This window comes from Hylobates moloch, unplaced genomic scaffold (genome assembly GCF_009828535.3).
Source record: "Hylobates moloch isolate HMO894 unplaced genomic scaffold, HMol_V3 SCAFFOLD_15, whole genome shotgun sequence".
NCBI lineage: Eukaryota > Metazoa > Chordata > Mammalia > Primates > Hylobatidae > Hylobates > Hylobates moloch.
In genome coordinates, this window is record NW_026652290.1 from 68,991,321 (window position 1) to 69,018,998 (window position 27,678).

General features: G+C 39.3%; 1 protein-coding gene across 1 annotated transcript in view; it reads left to right on the forward strand.

Annotated features, from left to right (window-relative positions):
* The first annotated feature begins 1,723 nt into the window (after positions 1-1,723).
* Positions 1,724-27,678, forward strand: part of EFEMP1 (EGF containing fibulin extracellular matrix protein 1) — a 57,262-nt gene continuing 31,307 nt past the window's right edge. Inside the window, exons 1-4 of the mRNA XM_032176558.2 lie at positions 1,724-1,810; positions 3,073-3,160; positions 7,284-7,332; positions 7,501-7,887. Of these exons, the coding sequence (XP_032032449.1) occupies positions 3,080-3,160; positions 7,284-7,332; positions 7,501-7,887 (517 nt within the window). The 5' untranslated portion in view covers positions 1,724-1,810; positions 3,073-3,079. The remainder of the gene's footprint in view (positions 1,811-3,072; positions 3,161-7,283; positions 7,333-7,500; positions 7,888-27,678) is intronic.

Consider the following 27,678-nt stretch of genomic DNA (forward strand, 5'->3'; position numbering starts at 1 on the left):
GGTCTTGAACTCCTGACCTCAGGTGATCTGCCCACCTTGGCCGCCCAAAGTGCTGGGATTACAGGCATGAGCCACCGCACCCGGCCCTTATTCATCCTATCTAATTGAGGCTTACACTCTTTAACTGTTATCTCTCCATTCCCTGCAACCCTAGCCTCTGGTAACCGCCATTCTACACTCTGCTTCTATGAGTTCAATTGTTTTAAGTTACATTCAGATACTTGAGAACATGTGGTATTTGTGTTTCTGTATTTGGCTTATTTCACTGGGCATAATGTTCTCCACTTCCATCCATGTTGTCACAAATGACAGAATTTCTTTTTTAAGGCTAAATAGTATTCACGCACACAGACACACAAAATGTAATACTATTCTCTTTTAAATTTTGTATGCCTAATAATTCACGGTTAAAGGACAAGATAATAACTATTTTTGAGTACCCCGCTGTGGAGACACGATCTCCTTTGATCCTTGCAGCAATGCGTAAAGGTAAGTGGCATTGTCTTCCTTTTTCTAATAGAACTGAAGATCAAAGAGAGTGTCTAACTTGCTTAGGGCTACATAGCCAAGTGGTGAAGCTAAACTCAGTCTAGGCTTACTTAACAGTACACTGACATTAAATGTCTAGAAGTAAATATCTAAAACAAACTGCAAGTCTTCTCTATTTACCATACAAATTATCCAAGTGAACTGCCATTTTTGCCTGGCTTGAAAGATACTTTTCAGAAGAATGGGCTTATATACACATGCACCCGCACACACGCGCACGCGCACGCACACACACACACACACACACACACACAATGGAATACTATTTAGCCTTAAAAAGGCATATATATAATAAAATATATGTGTGTGTATATTGTATACACACACACACATATATGCCACATATATGTCTCTTCAACATACTGATTTCAAATCTTCCCAGTAAATACCCAGAAATGAGATTGCTGGCTCATATGATAATTCTACTTTCAGTTTTTTGAGAAACCTCCATACAATTTTCTATCATGTTTGTACTAATTTACATTCCACCAACAGCGTACAAGCGTTCCCTTTTCTCCATTCTCGCCAACACTTGTTATCATAAAGGGAGGTTTGAAAGACCATAAAACAAACCCTACCTCACAATTTTGTTAGTGCAAGTTCTATTTGGCCTATTCCCAACAGTTAGCACACAGTAGGTGGCAAATATTTGTTGAATGGATGAATTCTCATTTTTCTCCATTTGTGGAAGCAGACACCTCCTGGAAAAAAAAAATCTGAAAGAAAAGGTAAAGGAAACAGTTCTATGAATGGGGTTAATTTACTCTCCTAGCATTCACTTACTGGGAAAAAAAAGTAACAGCAATTTCTAGAACCCTCTGGTCTCTGAGGGAGATGCTGTGTTACCCTCCTTAGAGAACAAGAAAACGCACTAGAGAGTGGGAGCATCCCCAAGGCTGAAGCACACCCAGGACATCACATGTCAACGTGTTCTCTCTGGCCTGGGGTCCCCGCGAGTCTGGGAAACGAGGGGCTGGCAAGGGAGGGCAGGCGGGGGCGGCAGAGAGGGCCCCTGGAGCAGGAGGCGCGGACTTCGCTGCGCTGCGCGCTCTACCGCCGGGCTCGCAGCGCTTGGCTCGGCGCTTGCGCCTCCCTCAGCTCTCTCCTCCGCCCCCCTTCGCCCTCCCCCTTTCCCTCCCTTTCTCCTCCTCCTCCTGCCGCCGCGGCCGCTGCCAGACTTCGCCAGATCAGACCCACGGGGCTGCCCTCCCCTGCGCACTCCCCTCGCTGCCCGGGCCCGGAGCGCAGCGCGGCCGAGCAGGTAGGAGCCCCCGACTGGGGGTCGCCCCGAGCGAACCCAGTGCTCACGGGGCCGCGCGCGGGAGAGTAAGTGAGGTGGGGTGAGCTGAGGGGTGCTGAATACCCGAGAACTGCCCTGGACTGTGCAGGGTGTCTCGGGCAGAGAGGGAGGTGGAGGTGTGCAGCCTCGGAATGCGATCTGTCAGCAAGTGCGAGTACTCGGGTGACATCTGTTGGGATGGGCATGTGTGTGCGCGCCGACAACCAGCCGGCAGGGCTTTGCCCGTAAACGTGGTTTTGAAAGTTTAGGGGACCAGTGTGCGAGATTTAAGCCGCACCTGGATTCCACAGGAGCTGGTTAAAAGCTGGGACGCTGAGCAGCAACAGGGGACCGCGGTGTTAGCTTGCTGTTAAGAAAGGGGACCTCATCTCCCTGCTGCGCCAGGCCGCCCGCCCGAAACTGGTACCTCGGGCTGCGGTGCGATCCCTGGTTCCGGTCCTAGGCAGCCTGAAACCGAAGGTAGCATGCCGGGGACCCAGAGACTGATAAGACAAAAGAGAATCAGTCGCTTTGGGCTGCCCCTCCACACAACCTGGGACTTTTAAACAAAGCTGTGCGCAGAGAAAGGCGTGGAAATGCCACTTTGAGAGTTTGTACTGGGGGATGTGAGAAGCTCTGAGACATGTGAGAAGGTCTAGTATTCTACTAGAACTAGGAGATTGCTCTCTGAGTTTTGTTTTGTTTGTTTAAAAAATAAAAAGCTTGAGGCCAAGGCAATTCATATTGGCTCGCAGGTATTTTTGCTGTGCTGTGCAAGGAACTTTGCTAGCTCAAGGTGAGCATACTGGGAAAGCCTTAATGTTCTAGAGAATAGAGTTTTGCAGCCCCACCTCCATCCCCGGGGGTGTGGGATTGGGGGGCAGGAAATGCACCGTCCCCTTTGAAATGGATTACTGTTTTTTCCTTTCGACCCCCTCTTTCTGCAGCCTGCTTTGTAGGTGCAGTATAAAATGCACGCTGAATGTCTTTTGTGTGTAAACAGCGTAGCAGGATGGAGTAACGTGAAATGCAATTCTACAGCAGTTTTTACGTCTTTGCTGCCTCGTTCGTTGGCTACCCAGAAGGTTCAGGAGGGGGAGGGGAGATGAGAAAGCAGATTGGAAGTTGAGTATGGTGGAGCCTCAGCCTCTCCCACTCTCCCTTCCTCGCTTGTGCTCGCTGCTAAAGTGTTACTTTCCCCGCAGCAGATACTAAACATCAGTTTGTCCTGTATTTTCTTTGAGATTCACAATGTTGAAAGCCCTTTTCCTAACTATGCTGACTCTGGCGCTGGTCAAGTCACAGGACACCGAAGAAACCATCACGTACACGGTAAGGGGTGATGGAATTTTAAATAAGTACGGTTCAGCGGGATTCTGTGACGAAAAAAAAGACTTCGCACACCCCTGCCAGTGTATTCGGGCTATACTCTGCGGAGGGTGATAAATTAAACAACACTTCATTCATGCTTCATATCTAAGATTCGTTGTAAATTGCCCCCTTGATCCTTTCAAAAGTTCATTGGGCTCACCACCTAAGATAGCAACCAACATATAATCATTTGTGCAAGGCTAAAAATGGGATCCATTTAAAAACTAAAACCAAAGAAAGTTACATGTTTCCAAAACATTCAACAAATTAATGGGTGTAAGGAACTGGAAAACCTGGATTCCTACCACATGCAGATAAAACCAATACGTGCAGAGTAAGACTCAAGTCAAGTAAGAACGTTAAACACCATAAAGACACATGGCCTTCTTTGTGTACATGACATACATTCTCATGTAAGTGGCCTTTATTGAATTTATAAAGGCTATATATTCATTCTTTTTGTATAACTTGATAATTCTAATAAATAAAGGCAGACACACTTTATGTGTTACCAGGATGCATATTGGCTAAAGTGGTTTTAAAACGTAATGTGTGCAAGTCCGTTTTGCATTTTATTAGCATCTCTGATATTTCCAAGTAATATTTGATTAGTTAGTTGCACGGGTGTAACCAATGTTTAATAAAATATTAAAAAGATCATCTGACCCCTCCCACCGCTACAAATAGCTGTGGTGAGAACAGAGAAGGACAGTACTGACTTCACTTCTGGTGAGTTTGTTTGCACCTCTGTTTTGTGTTTTCTTGTCTTTAATCAGTGTTAGGCAAATGACATTTGTCCTGGATTGGAATATGAAAAACACATTTTTCTACTGCTCCCAGTTTAAAATTAAGTAATCCTACTCGAAAGAATGTGAAAAATTTTTGAAAAGAAAACTCTTAAAAATGAACTAATGTCAATTACTGATAATAAACATTATCTCACTTTTTGGTACCACATTATCCCTAGAATGTTAGTATTCATCTGGCAAATGTTCCTTTCTGTTGTTCAGATCCACTATAAATAAAATAGCTTGATACAAATATTTTGTTAACTTCATGTTAAATGCAGTTGCTTCCTCTGCTGAAGATAAATAAAGCAAGAAAAATGAAGGCATGTGCTGTTTATCTTAAAATGAAAATGTTTTGTTATTCAGACTAAACTTACTGCCTTCTCAGGGAGCTAAATTTAAATTCACTACCCACTTTTATAATCATCTCATAAAAGATTTTACTTCTTTTCCAGTTGCTTATCTTCTATGCCCTTCCCTTTGCTAATCACCTAAATCTTACTCATTTTTACCAGAGAAGATTCCCTGTGGCTTAAACATAATAGTTTTAAGACCACTAACTAGGGTTCATTATTATTGTAACAAATTTTCCAGATATGATACCGTTTTGTGCTAAGATTGGGCTTATTCTCCTTTAAATTTTGTATACCTAATAATTCATGGTTAAAGGACAAGATAATAACTATTTTTGAGTATCCTGCTGTGGAGACACGATCTGCTTTGATCCTTGCGGCAATGTGTAATGTAAGGTAAGTGGCATCGTCTTCCTTCTACTAATGGTAGAACTGAAGATCAGAGAGAGTGTCTAACTTGCTTAAGGCTGCATAGCCAAGTGGTGAAGCTAAACTCAGTCTAGGTTTACTTAATAGTACACTGACATTAAATGTCTAGAAGTAAATACCTAAAACAAACTGCAAGTCTTCTCTATTTACCATACAAATTATTCAAGTGAGCTGCCATTTTTGCCTGGCTTGAAAGATACTTTTCAGAAGAATGGCGCGTATCCACAAAATAGCCTCATAGTCCTCTTCCATATTAATGATGGTGTCCATTCAGCTATTTACTCAACAAGTATCTGCATAAGCAATTCTCATCACTATTAAAAGAATTTATTTGTTTACTAAGAAAATTCAGCCCCCTCTTGGAGAATTTACCCTGGGAAGACAGTGTTGAAAACTACAAAGTTCCTAAGCAAGGACAAATGATACTATTATACAGATTATACAAATTGCCAAGGAAATAGAAAAGCAAGGAGGTGATTAATGTTGGTGCCGGCATATTAGAGGAGACAGAACTCTGTGCTGGTTCTTGAAGGAAGTGATGACCTTGGTTGGATTGATCTGGAAAGACTGAAGAGGCACCCGAGTCAGAGAGTGGCGTAATCAAAAGCTAGAGCTGAAAGCACCTGAGACCAATCCAGGTGGTGATAAGGTCAGATCAGCTGGAACTGGGTGGTGGAAAGAACCCAGAGATGGTGATGATGAGAGATCTGCAGGTCACTGTGAGGTCTCAAAGAGAGGAGCAACATAACCAAGAACACAAGAAAGATCACAGGGTCTGTATGCAGCATGTAGAGATGTGGGGCCTTGCCTACTCATGGGCCAGCAAAAGGCTTACGTCTACGTGGTAGACATGGTAGAAATGGATACAAAGTCAGCAGAGATGGAAGGAAAGTAAGTGGAGCATTCAGCACTGATGTTAAAGTTGGAATCCTGGGTTTCGAAAAAGGTAGTGGTACCTTGAACACTGTTTGGGAAACAAGAAAAAAATTAGTCTGAGAGACAAAGTGAATTTAGTTCTCACTCCAGTAAGTTTCAGACGTCAGTAAAATATCTACATGGGATCTCTGGGCTTCCATTCAGCTATTTCCTTGTCAAGCATCCATTGTGTACATAAGCAGCTCTCAGTTATATTAAAAGAATTTAAGTTTATTTGTTTGTTTACTCCACTTTTGCTCAATCCTTCCTTAGGCTTCTTCCTTACAGTGACTTTCTCAAATGAGCGTCTGATCAGATTGTTTTCTGAGCTTAAAAATTCTTCAGAGGCCTCTTATTGCCTATAGCAACATTTCTCAAGAAGCAGTTCCTAGACAACCTGTATAGGAATCGCCTGGGATACTTGCTAAGAATTTAGATTCCAGGCCCCCTACCCAGACCTACAGAATCAAATCCTTTGGGTGGGCCCAGGAATCTTCATTTAAACAAGCACCCTGAGTGATCCTTAGACACAATAAAGCTTGAGATTCACTGACCTTCAGGTTAGAATTCAGGCTTCCATTCCTAAAGAAAGGCTTTCTTGTTTTGGCGCTGCCTACCTCTGTAACCTCATCCTCCACCTACCCAGAACTCCTTGCAGCTCCTTCCCTTTTCAACAATTTTATGCCTTTGTCACAATAGCCTCTCTTCCTAGAATTCCCACATTCACCTGGAAAAATCCTGCTCATCCTGTAAAGCCTGATTCACTGTCACCTCCTCTGTCAAGTCTTCCCTTCTGCCCTGCCATGCTCACTCGTGCTCCTGGGCAGAGTCCATCACTCCTTCCCGCATACACTTGTAGAAGGCACCTGCCATCTTGCTGCAGCTTTTCTACCTATCTGTCTCCTCTTCTGGTCTTTGAGCTGCTTGAGGACAGGGACAAAGTCTGCATCATCTTTGCATCCCCAGGCCCTAAAACTGCCCGGTTTCAGAAGGTGATCCATAGGCTGTTTGTTCAGTAGGTGAACTGGAGAGGAGATTGAAGCTGGGAACTGCTAGGAGGAACACCTCTGTTCCTTAGGAGCTGAAGCTAGGGAGCAGGTCAGGGTGTGAGACGGAGGTAAGAATGATAACGAAAGCTAGGTGCTTGAATGCTGTAAGAGGATTTAGAGAGAGAGAGAAGAGTCCAGGGCTGGTTGGGGGCGGGGGAGAGGGCGAGGAAAGAGAGAGAATTTGGTCTTTTTTTTTTTTTTTTAACATTTACAATGTGGGAAAAAAGGCAGATTAATAAAGAGCAGTCAGAGAAGTTGGAGAAGATTAGTCTCAAAACAGAAAAGAAGATGGTACTGGGCAACTGTACCAAAAAGAACAGAAGAGTTTAGGCAGCTGATGATTGAGAATGGACCTCCGAAGCTGTCCAATGCACAAACTTGTCTTTTAAAAAAAAAAGCGATAGAATGTTAAACCACCCATCTCATCATATATCTAGGACTTTAGCACAAGGATTGTTGCCATAAGAATGAAGCTTTTAGAGTGATTTCTTAGGGAATGGACACACCAAGTAACTGTCTCCTGGCCCCACCTTTGATGTTTTCTTCGCAGCAATGCACTGACGGATATGAGTGGGATCCTGTGAGACAGCAATGCAAAGGTGAGCCAGCTTCAAAGACTTCCCATGTGATCATTACCTTCTGTCTCCATCTCTTGTGTCACTCTTCCTGTCCTGTCTGTGTGATACCAAAAAGGCATGAGCATTATATTTACATGTTCGATTTTTCCTTCTTAGAAGATTCCTGACTTATTTTATTACTGACCACAGATATTGATGAATGTGACATTGTCCCAGACGCTTGTAAAGGTGGAATGAAATGCGTCAACCACTATGGAGGATACCTCTGCCTTCCGAAAACAGCCCAGATTATTGTCAATAATGAACAGCCTCAGCAGGAAACACCACCAGCAGAAGGAACCTCAGGGGCAACCACCGGGGTTGTAGCTGCCAGCAGCATGGCAAGCAGTGGAGTGTTGCCCGGGGGTGGTTTTGTGGCCAGTGCTGCTGCAGTCGCAGGCCCTGAAGTGCAGACTGGCCGAAATAACTTTGTCATCCGGCGGAACCCAGCTGACCCTCAGCGCATTCCCTCCAACCCTTCCCACCGTATCCAGTGTGCAGCAGGCTATGAGCAAAGTGAACACAATGTGTGCCAAGGTAGGAATAACTTATTTTCCTAACCATTGAAAGCTTTTGCCCAAGTGCACCTCGTGGTGAGGATGATGATAATTCACATTTATTAAGGACTTCTTGCGTGCCAGACATCATGCTAAGTGCTTTGTCTGCATTATATTTAATCATCACAATATTCCTAAAGGGTAGTTGCTGTAGGTGTCATCATTGCTTTACAAATGGGAAACTGTGGCTTAGAAAGTTCATCAGTGGTTCCCAACCCTAGCTGCCCATATTTAGAGTCACTTGGGAACCTTTAAAACTTCTCCATGGCCAAGCTACACCCCATCCCAGTTAAATCACAGTCTCTGAGGTGGGTTCCCGGCATAGGCTTTTTTTTTTCAGTTCCTCATATGCGGCCAAGTTTGAGAACCAGAGGTCACACAGGTGCTAAGTGCAGAGCTGACCTTCCAACCCAGGAAGGCGGGTGCCAGAGTCACAGCTGGCAAAAGTCGCCGTCAGGTTATTCATTGGGGATTTGAAATTATGCTGTCAATCTACTCTGCAGATGTACCCCTTTGGTTTCTCAAGTTTCTTTTCATCGAACTTGCCACAGACTTATTTTCCTCATTCAGAAATAAAGAAATGGGGCTCCTGCTTCTCATTACCTTGGAGGGACTCTTCCCCCACTCACGTTTATATGTCTTTTAAGCTCTCATTTGACTCCATTTCACTTATATCACTTGCACCATGGCATCATCTGTCTAGGTTTTTCTGTTTATTTTCACAGAGCATACACATCACTGTGTATTCTAGAAACAGCTGTAGGCTTATATTAGCAAAGTGATAAGAATCTGGGGCTTTGAAGGCATGTAGGATATTAGCTAACTGAACTGTGCTATAAGATTGTTTCCCTTTCTTTTTAGCAAACCGTTTCAGAGCAGCCTGGTGTGGAGATTTTGTTACTGAAGTGGGGCCATAGGAGCCTCCAGACTCCTTTCTCCCTGCCAGAGGCTGATTAGGTAGACCCCATAGTGCAGAACTCCATGTCACCACCACATACGTGTATGGCACACATGGGCCAATGGAAAGGGTCCAGGAGTTCTTACTTTCTAACTGGTCATGTGTGAGGAAGAGAGCACCTTCCTCCCTTAACACCAAGGGTTTCAATAGAGACCACTGAGCTGCTACATTAAATGAAAGATGCATTTTTTTGTGCCCTGGGATGCTGCCCCTTATTCACCCGTGTTTAGTTTTATCTTCTGTGTAAAAGATACTCAAATTTAAATGGCTTAAAAATGAAGCAAGGGGCTGGGCATGGTGGCTCACACCTGTAATCCCAGCATTTTGGGAAGTTGAGGCAGGCGGACCACCTGAGGTCAGGAGTTCAAGACCAGCCTGGCCAACATGGCAAAACCCCATCTCTACTAAAAATACAAAAATTCTCTATGAATGGTGGCACATGCCTATAGTCTCAGCTACTAGAGAGATTGAAGCAGGAGAATTGCTTGAACCTGGGAGGTGAAGGTTGCAGTGAGCCAAGATCATGCTATGGCACTCCAGCCTGGGCAACAGAGTGAGACTCTGTCTCAAAAAAAAAAAAAAAAAAAAAAAAATGAAGTAAGGAAACTTGTCATGCTCTGACTCTTATGTATTTCATATTTTCTTTGTAAGTTTTAAGTACCCCACGTCAAGACCTAACCCATGTTGTGATGGTGTCACTTTTCAGAGGGTGCATCGTATTAGCATCTGTTTTGTGTTACTGTCATGAGTCAGAATTCCGGTATTGATGATGAATGCTTCAGCATCTGCTTGATATTCTGATATTGAATTTAAGGATTATGTCAAGGAGATAAAATGATGAGGTTATTCTTATACATGTATTTGGGTTAATACTGATAAAAAAAAACCTTGAGTTTATTTAAGATAGACCAACTTTTAATTGTGTTATTTAGTTATATAACTAGACTGGAAAGTTTGGTGGTATTTTTCCCAAAATCAAAACATTTTGCTGAAAATTCTTAAGTATCAACTTTTATATACTGAATTATTTTGAATACTTTAGGTGTATACTGTAATAGTACTTGGGAGAAAAAAAAACCAGATAAATGAATGAGTCATTTCCCAAAGTAGTTTGTAGACCATCATTGACATTTATGGTTGAATTCAAGAACAATGCCCAGAACTAAATGAAGAGGTCCTAGAATAAAATATATTCAAGACTTACAACATGCATTGGTTACGGTAGAAACTGTACTGTGATGAATGAAAATAAAATCCTATTTAACTTTTCTCGAAAATATTTAGACTACCTAACAAAGTAAGTTACGTTTCACATAGTAAAACATTTATAATTCTTACTTCTTTGGGAATTTTTTTTAGTTATAAGCAGACTATTAAGTGCCTTGCTTATGGAATATGCTAAATACATACCTGTTGACTGTGTGCACACAGGTTATTTCCAACCCAAATTGTTCTGTGTAATTCAGCCAGTTTCTAAAATTTGGGATTGGTGTCTATACCATTGAAAGCAGGGTTAAAAGTTTTTTGGAAGGCTTAAGGCTTTAAGTTGGATTTCTTCCCACCTCACAATTTTGCAAAGTGCCCATAAATGTGGATTTACTTAATTGTTGATAAAAGGGGGTTATTTCATATGATAACAACAGGATAATCTGTCTAGGGAATTTGACTAACATAAGTCGAGTCACACTTGTGCCCGTTTCTTATTGAGCTAATCAAACATGCAGTCCAGCTTCTTCTAATTGCCTGCAGATGTATGACATTCTCATTCCAGGCCAGCAGCACAAAATAATGTTTTATAACCAATGTGGAAGTATGGGGACCTCTGTTTAGAACAATAATGTGCTCTAAGGACCTATATTATTGGCATCATCATGGAGTTCGAGGAGTCTTCTGTTTTAATAAAGATCTCCACTCCCTTTTAAATGTTGCATATTTATGCCCAGTAATCCAGACACATTTCCTATGGTCTAATGGATAGAATAAATGAATCTTACAGATGAGTCTTATTTGCACAAAAATTATTTCTTTTTTCTATGTATATTTTTTAGCAGGTATAGTTTATCATTATATAACCTAAAACTGAGGACATTTTAAATGTAAGAACTGAAATCTGTACTGTTTCAGTCTTCAAATCAGTTGTGCCTTTGAATGTACTATACCAGTCACAGATGGCTTCTAAATAATTTAAATAATACCACTAGATATTTTAAATGCACACTATTTTATAAATATATCCTTTAAATAGCTGTCCATTTAACTGTTTAATGAAAACATGATATGTTTACTCCTCTTCATGTATTTTGGGGCGGGGGGGCTCAGTTTTGTACAAAAACAAGGAGTTTGAAATGCAACATAACATTCAAAGATCAGGTCATAATGAGCAGGTTTTTTTCAGGTAATTTTTTGCTAAATGAGGATCATGCTGTGGGAGCCAGTGATGCTGAGAGTTTCCCATGACTGACATTATTCTTGGCATCTATAAAATGAAGATCATTTCAGTGTTACATACCTGGAGCCATGTATAGATAGAGTTTTCGAAATTAATTGTTTCCATTAGATATCATCTGCCTCAAAGACAACAGATACTCCTCTACACCAAAAAGAAGTTGAATGAATGGGGAATATATTATAATCTGTTGATGGCTCACCTTCAGTTTTCTACACCTTTATTGCATAGTCTCTATATAATCTTTCTCCTTTTTTTTGAGACAGAGTCTCACCCTGTCACCCAGGCTGGAGCACAGTGGTGCTATCTTGGCTCACTGCAACTTCCGCCTCCTGGGTTTAAGCAATTCTTGTGCCTCAGCCTCCCAAGTAGCTGTGACTACAGGCGCGCAGCACCACACCCTGCTAATTTTTGTATTTTCAGTAGAGATGGGGTTTCACCATGTTGGCCAGGCTGGTCTCGAACTCCTGACCTCAGGTGATCTGCCCACCTCAGCCTCCCAAAGTGCTGGGGTTACGGGCCTGAGCCACTGTGCCTGGCAATAGTCTCTATGTAATCTTTCTAAAGGAGATGGAGTTAGAAATCACTAGGTGAAGTTGAGAAAGGATTTTTTAAAATCATATGTAACTTTCTAAGTTTCCATTCTTGTATTAAAAAAAAAAAGTCATTTGGGAACTGACAAGAAAAAGAAAGCATTGATTGCCCTAATTGAAGAAACTTGTTTGTTTAATTGAACTTTAAAAAAATTAAAACACAGGGCATTTTGCATAGCTGGTAATTAAGCCACTATTAAACCCTGTCAGGACTTAGAGGCATGACTACTAACTTGGTAAAGAAACTGTGCCATGAAGAAATGAACTCAGTACGAATGCCCAATAAAGTTGATTGTAAAACCGAATCGAGTACAGTACCTGGCTTACATTGTATAAAGTATCATTGAGAAATATGGAAAAAACATACCCTAGGGTTTCTACCATCTCTGTCTACCAGGACTGTCCGGTTTCAAAACCAAAAGCTCCATGTTCCTGGAAATGCCTTTGTCCCAGACAAATAGGATGGTTGAGGCCCTAGCATACCCACATAGCCAAATCGTCTGCACCTCACAGACAAGAGTGAAGAAGTCTTAACGTTAGAGCCATTTTTTCAGGTTGAGGCATTGCTTGTCCAGTGAGGCTATTTTTACAATTTGTTTTGTACTTTGAAAAGACAAACTGCATTGATTTTTAAGTAGTTGGACAGAGTCTTTCTTTGCAGTTGTCGGGATCCCATTTGCCAGTGTGCCAATGAGCAAGTTTCTACATTGTTTTAGATGTTTTATGTGTAGGATTCCTGGACATTAGAACCTGCACACTTAGTTATGTGTCATATGTGTCATACCATGGGAAAGTTAGCAATCTTTTCACATTCCCACCGAGAAAAAATTTCACCACACTGCCAAATTAAATACTATGTTTCACCTATAAATTTTTCAGTTTGCTCAAATTTTTATTTTTTCCAACTTTCAGCTATATTTTCAATCATTTTATTTTGTCATTATTACATGTGATACAGGAGTGATTAGAACACTAAAAAATACATATTCGCCTCCTGTAAAGTCTAAAGGAGCAAATTACAGTGTACATAGGGTTCAAATTTAAAAACCTCTATAGTCTTAGGCATCATCCATTTATATTCTACATATTTCTTTATACACATAAGGGTAACTAAACTACTCTTTTGAAAAGGGAAGAAGTTATTATCTGTACATCTACCTTTGCAAAGAGGAATTGAAGTAACATATACAGCTTCTCAGATGCTAGGGATATCTTTCTTTGACTTCTTTCATTTTAAACTTAAATGATCTTATATCCAGAAGAGAATTAGAAAATCATAGTGTAACCAAGTGGCTTAGATACCTGGCATTGTCATTACCAAACAGCTTTCAAACACTGCCCTTTTGTTGATTCTCATTAATGTCATTAGGGTCGCTGGCTGCATGGGTTAGTTTTGTGAGGAAATGCCTAATTTTTCTTCCATATAATTATACAGCCCAGTGAAGACCTGTGATCTCAGAAAATAGATATTTTGCAAAAGGAAGACTATAATTGAGTAAATTATGATGTTAACCTTAAAAAAAGTACTTTAAGCAGTAAGAAAAATGGGCATTTAGCCTGCTTACAGTTCTTCATTGTTTTTAGTTGTTAATTACCTCAAGCACCTGAAAATTCTCTAAAGTTATATAAATGGATAAGAGTTGAGTTTACAGGGGAGACAATTATTTCTCAAATAAGCCGATGCAGTGTATAGAAGTAATTGATTTACTCCTAAAAAGAAATCTAGCATTGTTTCATAATTTACTTTTCAATATGCTGCAGCCATTGAATTTCTAGTCAATTTATGTCATTTTTAATATGCATTTGTGAACAGTATTTATAAGTATCTGATTCATACACAGTCAGAAAGTGTTCTTAAAATTGCTTCGTAAAAATTGAATGACAACCGTTAGAGGTGGAAGGATAGAAGAGGTCAGTATGATCACTCTCCTGCAGCAAGACTGTGCTACACACCTCTCTAATTCAGTGGTTCTCAAAGTGTAGTCCCTAGACCAGATGCATCAAGCATCATCGGGTAACTTATTAGAAATGCAAATTTCCCAGGTCCCACCCCAGACTGACTGAATCAGAAACTCTGGGGCCAGGACCAGCAATCTGGTTCTGGGATTATACTGTTATAACAATATATTATATAACATATATTGTTATAATAAGACAATTAAATATATTGTTATAACAATATAACTACATATAGTTATATAACATATAACTAAATATTATTTTAACAATCCCATAATATTGACGCCTCCTCAAGTCTGAGAACCAATGCCTTAACTTAATCTTAACTTCTGCTATATAAATCAGAGGGCAGGGTCAGAATACTTCACATGGGATATGGGAGGCAGTGAAAAGAAAACATCAAAAATATACATTCTGCCTCTAGGGTAAGTTAGTATTTCTATTTTACTTTTCTCACTCTTCTTACTGTCATCGCCAGTACTCCGATTCCTAAACATGGGTGGCCATGAGTCCTGATTAAGACTGTATCCCTGAACCAAGGACATGACGTATGCAATCTAAAGGAAAAAGGGACATATTAACAAGAAAACAGGATACACATCTCTATAAAACCTACAAATATGCAATCATATAACTATTCTTAAATTGTCAGTAGGTGAGACTCTAATTTTTGTTCTGGCTATGGCAATGACTGGTGCTAAGTGATACCTATATCTTCTATAGGGCTCCTCCTTAAGTTCATGGCAGAAACTTGTGAGATGAGGCAATGCTGTTTGGCGGTTCAGTTTGTGTAGAACCACAAAAGAGAAGGAGATTGACTCTAACTTTGACTGTAAAGCATCCTTCAGTCACCAAAGTGATATGAGATCCTTTCAATATCAAATGCACAGCTAACCACCTCTTTCCGTTTAGACTCTGTGAATATCAGATATTTGAAGAATATTCACATAAGCATCTTCTTTCAATTTAAACTTTATCAGAAATTTACTTCCCATCAAAGACGAGGAGGTTCTTTTTAAGACTAGTTAACACTTAATCTGTGGAATGAATTTCCTCCTCCCCATTGAAGCAAGAAGAAGGAGATTAGAGTAGAATTGCAAGCCCAGGTAACTTCAGGAAAGTGCACTGGTACTGGCTCATTATTTATTTCTCCAGCAGGAAGTCTCAAGCTATATTCCCTGAAATCAACAAGTTGCCCCTTTTGTAAGGATTGCCTTTGCACTTGTTGAATTGCTGGCACAATTTTATTCTTTGAAACCAAAAAGTAAACAAAAATTTTCCCAATGTGTTTGATTTTACATGAATGTACAAATAAGTAATTCACACTGCATCTGAAATTCATTAGCGTGTTGCTTTTTCCAGGAGGTAATTGCAAATTGCACATTCAAAATAAAACTGATCAAGAAAACTGCATTTCAAATATTGGCAAAAGAAAATGCTGTCATTGCAAAAATTTAAAAAGAATTGCAGGTTTGTAGTTTAAACTGAAATTATTTGTAAACATTTAATAAAAATGAAATGAATAAATGACATGAAAGGAAGGCTGAATGCCGAGCTATTAGCATAACTACAGATTAAAAGAAGAAACAGCTAATCAATGTATATAAATGTGTACTAAATAGACTAAAAAGCTTGAGATTTGCACTAAGTCAAATTCTGAAACTTCAGCTACCTTTCAAATGATTGTACATCTATCCCAGTCCAGGGTAACTAGGCAGTATTGCAAGTGAAATTGATCAAATGGAACACAAAACCATTCCATTAGAGTTCAGTGAATTCAGTCAAATTTGAGAACCACTTTCTGTTGTAGCTTAATAGAGTCAAAGTAGAAGGAAGGAATGCTCATAGTCTTTAGGGAATTTGTAATAATTGTCCCATGAGTTATCAAATAATAAAAGAAACAAACAACAGTTCAATAAAGTAACATGGGATATCACTAGAAGTACATGATGAATTGCCAAAAGTAGATGTAAAACTAGTATGTGACACAGGTAGCACCACAATTTACTAAAACACATATTTGGACAGAAAAAGAAAACATGTTCACAGAAATGTGGTTAAGGACAAAAGTCTGTTTCCTCCCTGGAATGGGGCATTTGGGAGAGAATGATGAGGGGACATTGGGAAATCTGACAAGGAAATTAGCATCCAAACATCAGAGGAAGTAATCATACTGTAACTGCACAGAACAAGTGAGAAGCATTGTATCGTGTCCACACTCCATCTGTCCTAGAATGATTTCCCAGGAGCGGTCCCCATAAACAGTGTGCTTCTGATTGGAATGCCAGCAAGATAAGGTGGGGAAGAAAACCAAATCAGAAAGAACAATTGATGAACCACTTGCAGAGCAAACATCTATGGCTGGTTCCATCCTCAGTAACTCCACCAAAATGCTAATGAATTCATCTAGCTCTGTCTAAACATATTCCAGAACTGCATTCTGTTTTTCTTATTATTGAATAGGCAATAAGTAAATGTTGTTTGTATAAATGAATAGATTTTAATCATAGGAGAACTAAGACTTAAACCATCCTTGAAAATAAGCTATTGAGTACCATGTGTGTATAAGGTATATTTCCCAACTATAAATGTTATACAATATTAGTGTGGTCCATGAGTAATTATTGAAAGAGACTGTTCTGTCCCTTTAACATGGAGGTCTCAGATACCTTGTCCCCGTTTTAAGCTTATGCTACTTGAAAGAAGGATTCATAAAACCTATTCTTTATATCCTGGATTACTAGGTTTTCTGTAAATATTAGTGACTAAACAGGTTGGTGTTATTCCTAGAGCAAGACTAGTAATTGGGAACACTAGAATTTTTTTTTTTATTTTCCAATAAGCCATTTAACCAGGGAATGCATTTCTGCATCAAATACATCCTTTCTCAGAAATCTCATGGTGAATAATGAAAATACACTTTGGTTGGGAAAGTGTTAATATTTATGATACTTGAGGTCAGATAATCATAAGGCTGAAAAATAATTTTGTTTTTATAATTTTATTTTTAATTGAAAAACATACATATTTATGGGGTGCAATGTGATGTTTTGATATATGTATACACTATGGGACGATTAAAGCAAGCTAATTAACATAACCATTACTTCACTTGTTTTTTTGCAGCGTGAATATTTAAAATCTACTTGCTTAGCAGTTTTGAAATATACACCATATTATTATTAACTATAGTCACTGTGCTGTGCAACAGATTTCAAAATCTTCCTGTTTAACTGAAACTTTGTACCCTTTGATTAACATCTCCCCATCTCCCCCCATTCCCACCCTCAGCCTCTGGTAACCACATTTTTCCCTCTACTTCTATGAGTTTGACTTCTTCAGATTGCACATTTAAGTGAGATCATGCTGTAATTGTCTTTCTGTAAGGCTAGAAAACATTGATGTGAGCTCTCTGATACTGTGAAGAAACTCAAGGCTTTTGATGAACTTCTGTAAAATAAGATCAAGGAAGAAGGACTCTGAGCAGTCCATCTTACCTTGGACATTTCCCTGGCTAGAAATTATCGTTCTCAAATCTGTTTTTAGAATCCAAGAAAGTCACTTAGTTGGGTACAGGTGACTTAAAAGAAGAGTTTTCTGATCTTGTCCCAAAGTAGAGAAGCCCAAGGGAGCTAGATAAGTGAGAAGAAAAAGTCATAGCTCTCAGGAACCCAGGAAGAAAGAACAGAGCTTACTGAGAGCCCATCGAGAACTGATAACTAGCTGAGACTTGAACTGTAGGTGAAATAAGAGTGAAGTAGGGAAGGGAATCCAAGACAGCCATAAAAACTGCACGTGCTTTTATGTGTGCCTAGTTAAAATGAGAATCATGACAGAAGCTGGAACTGCATGTAGTTAAATCGTTGTGGGGAAGGTGGTGAAATAAGTTTTCACTCTAAACAGCCTTGTGTATTGCAAGGAATCTAATCCTACTCCCTTGAGTGAAGCCACAGAACACAATCCAAAGTGGGAAACAACTCATGGGGTCCAACTCACTGCCCACCTTGCAGACCAAGTCTGTCACAACCCAAGTTAGGGAAGAATTTTTATTCAATGATGGTGTTAGATTTCCCTTGTGAAATATTTTGCAGCAAAGCCCTCCTCTTGTACATACATTCACACCAGCATGCCATTAAATTAACATTTTTACTATTTTCTGAAAACTTATATATCCCAATATTTTCTAATATACCAGAATTACAAAGGGCAGTATAAGTCTGTTTTTCAGAGTTTGCTGTTGAATCTTCAGGATCGTATTTTTACAATTTGTAAATGTGTGATATCAAAAGATCCCACTTCTAAAAAAGAAAAGAATATCCCAAGAGAAATAACTAAAAGACACTTTAGAAACCTGCCTACGTAGGCTAAATACCCCTTTTCTTGCCTAGTTTATTCTAGCTATTTATGCCCACACATGTGCATACATACAGATACCTATTCAAGTACATGCCTATACACATGCATATGTACAAACATGTGCACACACCATTATTTTCAGTAGGAAGTTACCATGTACCAAAATGAAACTGATCAAAGTTGATGATGCTTCTGAAATGACTGAATGCAGAAAGAGGTTTCCTCTCATTATTCCTGTAACATTAACACTGGAAACTGCTTTCTGAATACATGTGTTTACCTATCACAAGAGAACAGGACACCCTGGACAGTTAACTACACTTTTTGCTGAACAAAGAATTGTGCTAGATGGATTAAATAGAAAGGGTTGACAAAAAAGAAGTGAAGGTGCTGAGGTATAAACTCTGAGGCTTTGTAATCATATACTTCTGCAGCAAGATGATCATTTCATTACTAATCTTTCTCAGAGATTTGCCTGGATTTCATCCTGACCCACTATTTTATATTGAACAACTTAATTTTTGGCAAAATTGACATTTTTAATGAACTATCATTTAAGATGGATTAAAAAATGACTTATCTGGGGCTGACACTGAATCTCCAAGCTTTTTCATTCTTCAGACGTTGGTAAATTATATAGTCAGGAAGTAGTCTGAAATAGAATTCCACTCAACAAGCAAGGCAGAAAATTCCAGTCATTCATGATGAATTAAACTTTGCAGTAAAAGCTGTGGGCACCTTTTATTAAAACAGTTCATGACCTGGAATATCAGAAGAATCTTAATACAGGGAGGGAGCCAGAAAAAAAAGTCCTCCCATACAAGCTGGTAAAGATGAAGGGTTTTGGCCGGGCATGGTGGCTCACGCTTGTAATCCCAGCACTTTGGGAGGCCGAGGCAGGCAGATCACTTGAGGTCAGGAGTTCAAGACTAGCCTGGCCAACATGGTGAAACCCCATAAAAATACCAAAATTAGCTGGGCGTGATGGCACATGCCTGTAATCCCAGCTACTTGGGAGGCTGAGGCAGGAGAATTGTTTGAACCTGGGAAGCAGAGGTTGCAGCGAGCCGACATCACACACTGCACTCTAGCCTGGGTGACAGAACGAGACTCCTTCTAAAAAAAAAAAAAAAAAAAAAAAAAAAGATGCAGGGCTTTGTTCTGAACTTCAATTATATGACCTCCTTCCTTCAGTGATTGTCGTGGGTCAGGGGGGTAAGCTAATGGTAAAAAGAAACTAAATGGAAGAAGGAAATTTAATTGTGGTGCAATTTAAGCAGCTAATAATAGTTCTTTAAAACAGGAAAGATTAGTTAGTGAATAGCTCATTCAAAAAAATGTTAAATAGCAAAGCTATTGTAAATTAGAGATCAACTCTAATTAAACTGAAAAATATTTTCATTGATTTTTCAATTTAAGCAGAAAAATGGATTGTGTAAGCATGCCAGAGCAATAGTTTCCAATAAACCAACCTATCACAGAAGGTTAATACACCAAATAGACTATTAGAATATCACTCTGTTAGAAAAAGAGCTTATACTATCTAATTTCATTGTAAAAACTTGGCCACAAACAGTATTAGGATTCTAATAGAGCTTTAAAGAATTATTGGAAAATTAGGCTGGGCGTGGTGGCTCACACCTGTAATCCCAGCACTTTGGGAGGCTGAGGCAGACAGATCACCTGAGGTCAGGTGTTCCAGACCAGCCTGACCAATATGATGAAACCCTGTCTCTACTAAAAATACAAACATTAGCCAGGTGTGGTGGCATGCGCCTGTAATCCCCAGCTACTCGGGAGGCTGAGACAGGATAATCGCTTGAACCCAAGAGGTGGAGGTTGCAGTGAGCCGAGATTGCACCATTGCACTCCAGCCTGGGCAACAAGAGCGAAACTCCATCACACACACACAAAAAAGAATTATTGGAAAATCTGTTTATAGTATCAAAGTCAGGAACAGGCAGACTTTACACATTACCAGAAGTATTATGAACTTATTATGAAATTTTCTTAGTAAAATACATAGTTTCTGGTTTCAGATTAAGGGAAAAGTTTATAGTGATGAGAAAATCAGGAAGACCTTAATAAAGAAGATTACAGTAATTATTTAATTAAAAATGTGAGTGGTATTTTGCATTTTCTCCATAGCTTAAAAAATCGAGTAAAAGTCCTGAGAAGTAGATAAAACTAACTGCAAGTAACAGACCTGTTTAGTTTTCAGTGTAAATCTTGATAGGCTGAGAAGATAGGAAAAGAAGAATCAGTGCAGATTCAAATTCATACCAAGCCTTTGCAGTTGGAGATCCTTTACTCAGTCTGTCAATTCAAATGCTATCTATTCTGGAAACACCATCACAGACACACTCAAATAATATTTTAACAGCTATCTAGGCATCCCTTAGCCCAGTCAAGTTGACACATAAAATTAACCATCACAAACTCTTAACCGCAAAGATCACAACTGGGTAACAGCAGTTGCTGAAAATTCATGACTTGGTGTCGCTTGCCTATTGGTCAATTTAAAAATATATATACTGCATGTTATTATCATGAAAAACTCAAGCTATTGATGGTACTTCCTGGATCTTCTGCAAATCTCAAGTTTCAGTGACACTCACCCTCTAGCACCACCTGCCACCACCACACAGCACTCAAGTATGAAAATCAGTCTTCTAAGGAAAAAGCAAAAATTCAGGGAGTACCTGCTAGGGTTGGGGCCAGGACTATATTCAAACATACATTTGTGGAGAAAAAGCAAAAATGGAGCAAACAACTAAGCCATACCTTTATCTTCCAGGCGCCGCCTCTTACCCTGAAAGACAGGACCACCTGTAAGAGAAATGACAGGCAGAAAAAAAGTTGTGGAATGGAACTGGGAGGGAGAAAGAGAGCAATACAAGGGAGTTGAGGACAATGAGCAATCACAAGACTATACCAATCAAAAGTAGATTCTCCTAAAGTATCTCATAAGATATTGTAATTACCAACTGTCCACTCATATACGTGTATATGTATACATATATATGTATAAATGCATATATATTTGTATAAATGCATATGTTCCTCAAAAGACTGATGAAGGAAAATAGAAAAGGTGACACCTAATAAATCGGTTTTGCTGTTTTTATAAAATTGGCTAAAGAAGTCTTTAAATTTGGGATTCAATAGTTTAATATGTTTTTTAGAATCTCCTATGTGCTATGCATTATAGATCAGTGCTTCTCAAACATTAATGAACATATCAGTTCCCTGGGCATCCTGTTAAAATGAAAATTCTGATTCTGGGTAGGTCTGGGTTAAGGCATGACATTGTACATTTCTAACAAGCTCCCTGGTTTTGTTGATGTATGCAGAACCTGTCTTCCAGTAGCTGACAGTATCCTTCCTACCAAGAAACTGATATATCTAATGGATTCTTCATCCTCTACTTTCTGCAGCAGCAAATGGGGTATAATTTGGATAGAGTCAAATTTGCATGTGGTTACTTTTCAAAACTACATTTTTCTCCTTTGGTTAGATACTCAGTTTCTCCAATACAAATTACATTGTAACAGCTATAGCTATAAATCACAGATATTTCCGTTTCTTACTAATTAATAGAATTTTCTCCTGTAGTGGAATGTTTTTATGCTTGAATGCTCAAGAGGATTCCAGAAAGTAGTCTTTGGCATCAAAGGGTGGTGGAAATCCCATGAAACTAAGCAAGAGACAAAAGTTCCCATTTGGGTCTTCCCCTAAATGACTTGCTGACTTTATTAAATCAGTTCATCTTGCTGGATCTCAGTTTTTTCAGCTATTAAAATTAAGAGTTGTCCTTTCAGCTCTTACTTGAAATTATTTACAAAGAACAGGAAAGAGAAAGAGACAGAGAAAATGAGTGCACTTTGTCTAGGCTGTAAGCCTTGTGGATGTATGGTGATGATATGGTTCTTGATTGATATATGCCTGGCATTTAAGCGGTTTCCATTGATAGGAGTTCATCTTTGCCTTTTGGATGGAATTTTTATCAAGAGGACATACCGAGGCAAGTCAAAATCCACCTTGGGAAGAATGCAGGTGCATTCTGTGATTATAATAGCAATAATGACGCAGAAGCAAAAAATCAGCTGGTTCTAATCACCTGAATCTTTATTGACAACACAGTTCACACCTGCTACTAGTTGTTTGCTAAAAGTCTGCACCAAATCACTGAAGCTTTAAAAGCTAGATCACTGCAGTCTTTTCCCCAGGCACTGACATGGGTAATTACGGTATTGTGGTTCATGCCACAACCCCAGACTTCATTTCAATCCTAGTTTGGAAAGGAGTTATTTTTATTTTGGTGCACAGTAAATAAATTTTTTGCAGATATTAATATAAATCCATTTAAAATGTAAAAGTGCCAGCACTAAATGTGATCAGCCCTTTATTATGTTCTTGATTCTTGAATTAAGGTTTCCCATCTTCATTGGAGACGAGTGCCTTTCAGCAAAGAACTGTTTAAAGTCTATGAATTAGTTCATTTCACCTTTTGGAATTTCTTTCAGCCTCCAACTCAAACCATGCTTACAACCAAAGCAATGAGTCTTGCCTGAGTTTATGTATTATTTTCCATCACATATGAACCATAAGGAAGTCTGTATGCTAGTTAATCTGTTGCTGCGTAACAAATTACTCCAATGCTTAGTGACTTAAAACAACAAACATTTATTACCTCACCTTTTCTCTGGGTTAGGAATCAAGTTGTAGCTTAGCTGGGTCCTCTGACTTTGGGTCTCTGACAAGGCTGCAGCTCATTCAAAGCTTGACTGGAAAGGATCCACTCCCTAGCTCAAATACTAGTGGTTGCTGGCAGGATTGACTTCCTGCCTCCATTTCTCATAAATTCTTCCACCTTCAATTCCTTGCCACATACACTTCTCCATAGAGCATCTCACAACATGGCAGCTTTCTTAGCAAGTGAGGGGGCAAGAGAAGGTTCCAGCAAGAGAGAGGATGCTAATAAGACCAAAGTCAGAGTCTTTAGTAACCTAATCATAGAAGTGACAACCCATCAATTTTGCCATATACTGTTCGTTGGAAACAAGCCCCTGGTGTGAATGCCAAGATGTTGGCATCATTGAGAGCCATGTCAGAAGCTGCCCACCACAATCTAGAATTAAAATTCTCCCTGAGTTGACTCCGACCATTTAGAGTTAAATTTAGAATTTTAAATGATTTCAAAAAGCAAAATAGGAAATCAGAGCAAAATATACCCCCTCCCCAGCAGTGCAAGAGGCTGTATGACTCATGTAGATAGGCAGCCTAATGGGTGTGGTCAGTAGCACAGGCAAGGAAGAACCTGGCTGTTTCTAGAAGCTCCTTTTGAGTAAACATACCCTTTTCTTCACTGACCTGAGTCTTCTAAAATGCTATCAATCCTCCTCAAAAACACTCATAAATGATTCCATCTCCTTTGATTTTAAAACTTGTTTAAAGTCTTTTACTCCACTCAACAAGTAATTTTCATGAAACAAAAACTTTAAGGGCAAGCATAAAAACTCTTTATTGCTGATTAACATGTACTCACATGCTTGTTACATAAAACACATTTAATAAACAGTGCTCTTGCTTTATGTTACTTTTTGTCCTAGGCATTCCGATATTTGTGTTTGTTAGGGAATCATGGATATCTTGCTCTCCATCTCTTTCCTAGAAACCCCTGTTCTGTTCTGCTCACATTTTTCTTCCCACAGTCTATTCAAAAACCTGCTCCTAGAATCATCAACTTTATGTTTAAATATGTTTACATCGTTTCTTTTGCCCCCAAAAGTCTACTAGGAGACATGCACTGAACATATCCTAAGATTACAATAAATAGGTTGTGTAAGAGTTAAAACTTCAGAAGCAACAAAATCCAACATGAATTTTCTTGGGGTCCCAAGGAATAGGTATCTCAATAAGAGGCAGGTTAGTGGCTTATTTTTCAACAAAGTGGCACTAATGAAGTAGGATAGCACTCTGAGGAAAAGAGGAAAGATATATGAGTAAAAATTGGTGAAGGTAGAAACCAATTTAACAATAATAGCAGGACCTATAATATGAGATGGTGGCATGAAGGGACAGCTGCCAGCCACATCCAGTCTCCCCATGAAGAATATTCTAGTAGCCAGATTGTCAATTAACCCAAGAGAGAAAAATAGAGAAAAGGCTAATATAGCTATTAGAAAGTATAACTAAAATCCAAAGGAAAGTTTTGGGTTTTTTTGGTAAAGAGGATAGAAATAGGCCAAACATTCTTAAACTGCATTCATAATACAGCTCTGTATGGAGCACAGTACATTTTCTCCTTAGTTTACTCTCCCCCAGATTATTTTCCAGATTTCTCCAGGTGTTTCTCATGCCAATAATAAAAACTTCTGTGAGCCAGTTGAGTGGGTTGTGGGATAAATGGGTGCCTCGCAGCCAGGTAGAGGCCAACCCAGAGCATCCCGGGAAGGCTGGTCTAGTCCACGAAGAAGGCAGTGAGAGTTGGTGGGGGGGATCATGGGGGCAGTCAGATCTGATTCCCTTTACGGTGAAGCCCAGAGGGGAAAAAAGCATTCTGCTCATAAGATTTCCTCATATTCAGCCATCCCTTTGCTAATATATTCTCTTGACATAAGTAGCCCCACTAAATTCCTCTTTCCTCATCACTAACTCTAAAATGACAGTTTAAGGATTATCCTTTCTGCCACTTACCATGAAACTCAGCTCCAAGCCAGTTTGTTGTAGGTTTCTGAACTTAACCACATAGCTCACAACTGAGTGTCTAATCAATCATTCTATGACTGAATCCATCTGGAACAAATTTGAAGAAGTGGCCATGTAGGTTTCTTTAGGGGAAAAAAAAAATTAAACTGAAACCAGAGTAGATTTTTTCAAAAGTTCAGAAGAAAAAAAAATTATAAAACTTAGCAATGACCTCCCCCCCAGAAATTGTTCATGCTCTCTGAATAAGACTTATTCTGTCCTGCCCCATTCTGCATTGCATTTAATCCTTCAGAGAGGTGACCTGTGAATGTGTTGCAGCAGAGTCCACTTTCCTGAGAATGAGCTCATGGTCACTCCTTGGGTAGAAGGGAAGAGGGATATGGTGTGGCCAGGTGGTCACCATAACCTCATGTTGCTCTTAAATTCCCAAACACACAGGGCTCAACTGAGAGATTATGGAACCAAAAGAGCCTGTTTCTGGTCAATTCTTGCTAGACCACTGGTTTTTGCCCCATAGGCATTAAAGGATAATTTAAATAATGCAGCCAGGTAGATTTAAGTACTAGATGGTTTTTAGAACTCCATCTTTCCTTTCCTTGCTAGACCCAAATTGTTAATGTAAGTTTAGGATGTATTTCTCCATATATACCCTTAAGTCTGCACCATCCATGCATTTGTTCCATTTTTAGTGATTTATTCATCAGTTCATGCATCAATGCATTCAGTTAACACGTGTTCAAACTATAGTAGAAGCCTAGGCACACCACCTTTCTTACAAGGACTTTCCAGTCTGTCTGAAGATGTAACATAAGGTCAGACTTTTAAAAATTAAATGATACAAATAATTCAGCTCAATGATTCAAGTCAACAGACCCTAGTTGAGAGCCTCAGTCCCCACATCATCAGTGGTAAGTGGTGATTACTGAAAAATTCTGGAGAAGTCAGAGGAGGGATTGGTGCTGCCACCAGGTAGCCAGTTAGGACTTTTCTGAGAGAATGGATGTGATGCAGTTAATGAAGGATGAACCAGAGGTGAACAAACCTGAGAAGAACAGGACAGGCTTTGGTGGGTGGACGCCCTAGATGCAGCGTAATGGTGACAGTATTGTCCTTGTGTATCAAACTCTCCTTTTATGCCTCTTGCTAGCATAGTTACCGTATGTACAGTACTTGAAAGTAATGCAATTCTTTTTTGAAAAACTCACTCCCTTTTCCATAAATCGTACTGACGTCAGCCCTCACCACCACTGTTCCCCACCCCAGTCCCAGTGTCACTGTTTGGGTTGACGCAAGGGGGGTATTGTGGGTGCAGCAGGAAACAAGATTGGAAAATTCCATTGGAAGACAGTTGAGGTAGGACCCAGAATTCTTGGTTAAGCCATTTAGATTTATTACTGTCACAATTAGTGACAGATTTTGAGCAAAGAGTGACGTAATGAAAACCCTATCTCCAGACAGGTGTTGGACAAGGAGGAAAAAAATACATATACACATATGGTTAAACGTGTTAAATCATCCTAATGGGACTGAGGTGGGGGGCATTGGTGGTGAGGGCCTATGTCAGTCTGATTTATGGAAAAGGGAGTGAGTTTTTAAAGAAAGAATTGCATTACTTTCAAGTACTGTACATAAAGTATGCTAGTAAGAGGCATAAAAAGAGAGTGTGCTACATAAGGACTATTTTCTGGATCATCATAATTAGTTTAAAATTATTTCTAATAGATAATTCATTATTTTGCCACAGAGCAGCTTCTGCTGTGTGAAACAGTGGTTCTAAACAAGTTTGACTCTAAGTAGGGTGAACAGTTTGTTTCGAATATTATTGAGCAATATATTTATTCATAGGTATTACAAAGATAAGAATCAATTACAAATTAACAAGATGGTGTAATTTCACACCCCACACTTTATGAAATAACCAATTTGGAGTTAAATAGGCCCTTCAATGGTCTACTGAACAATCAGCCTTTCTGCCTCATGCCCACATTAATTAAACTGTAAAATGTTCATTAATCATAATGTATGACTGAAGGAATATGGAGCAAGTCTCTAACTATAAACTATGTCTAAACAGTCTGTTAACAGCAATTACTCTTATTTTAGCATGTTTAAGGCAGTCATCCTGCAAAATACAATGAATTCAACCTAAGCAGAATCATTGTAACAAGGTTTTCGCAATATTGGAAATTATGGCGGGAGGCAATTATCAGTAGGCCCATTCTACCCCACAATCCCCCTACCATCCATTCTGCAAATAAGCATGAACTAAAAAGTAATCTGGCTGTAGATAGAGGAAAGCAACAAGTTTTCCTGATACATCTAGGGGAAACATTTTCCAGTTAAAAGTTATTTTTATTTAAAAATAAGAATTTAAAAGGGGTACAGAAAGAGGTTTGGGAGTAGGGGTAAGGCTGGACTGCCGAGCTAATAAAGCAAGAATTTAAGAACATAAGAATAGATGGTTTCGTTTATGGATTAATCCAAAAGAATTTTAACTGGATTTCTATCTCACTTCACTAAGTCTTGACTTTTTTCTTGGGAGACCCCACAGCTAGCTGCAAAGGTAAAACACCTGGTTTATCCATTTATTGACCTATTTAAGTTTCCATTCTGAAACACTTCATTAACAATAGTCATACCTGTACTTTTCCTTCTCAATGGTGGGGGTCTGCTGGAGATGATGTGTTCATTATCTGGAATTTACTTTTTTTATTTTCTATCAGATTTAGGAATAATAAGATCGGGGAA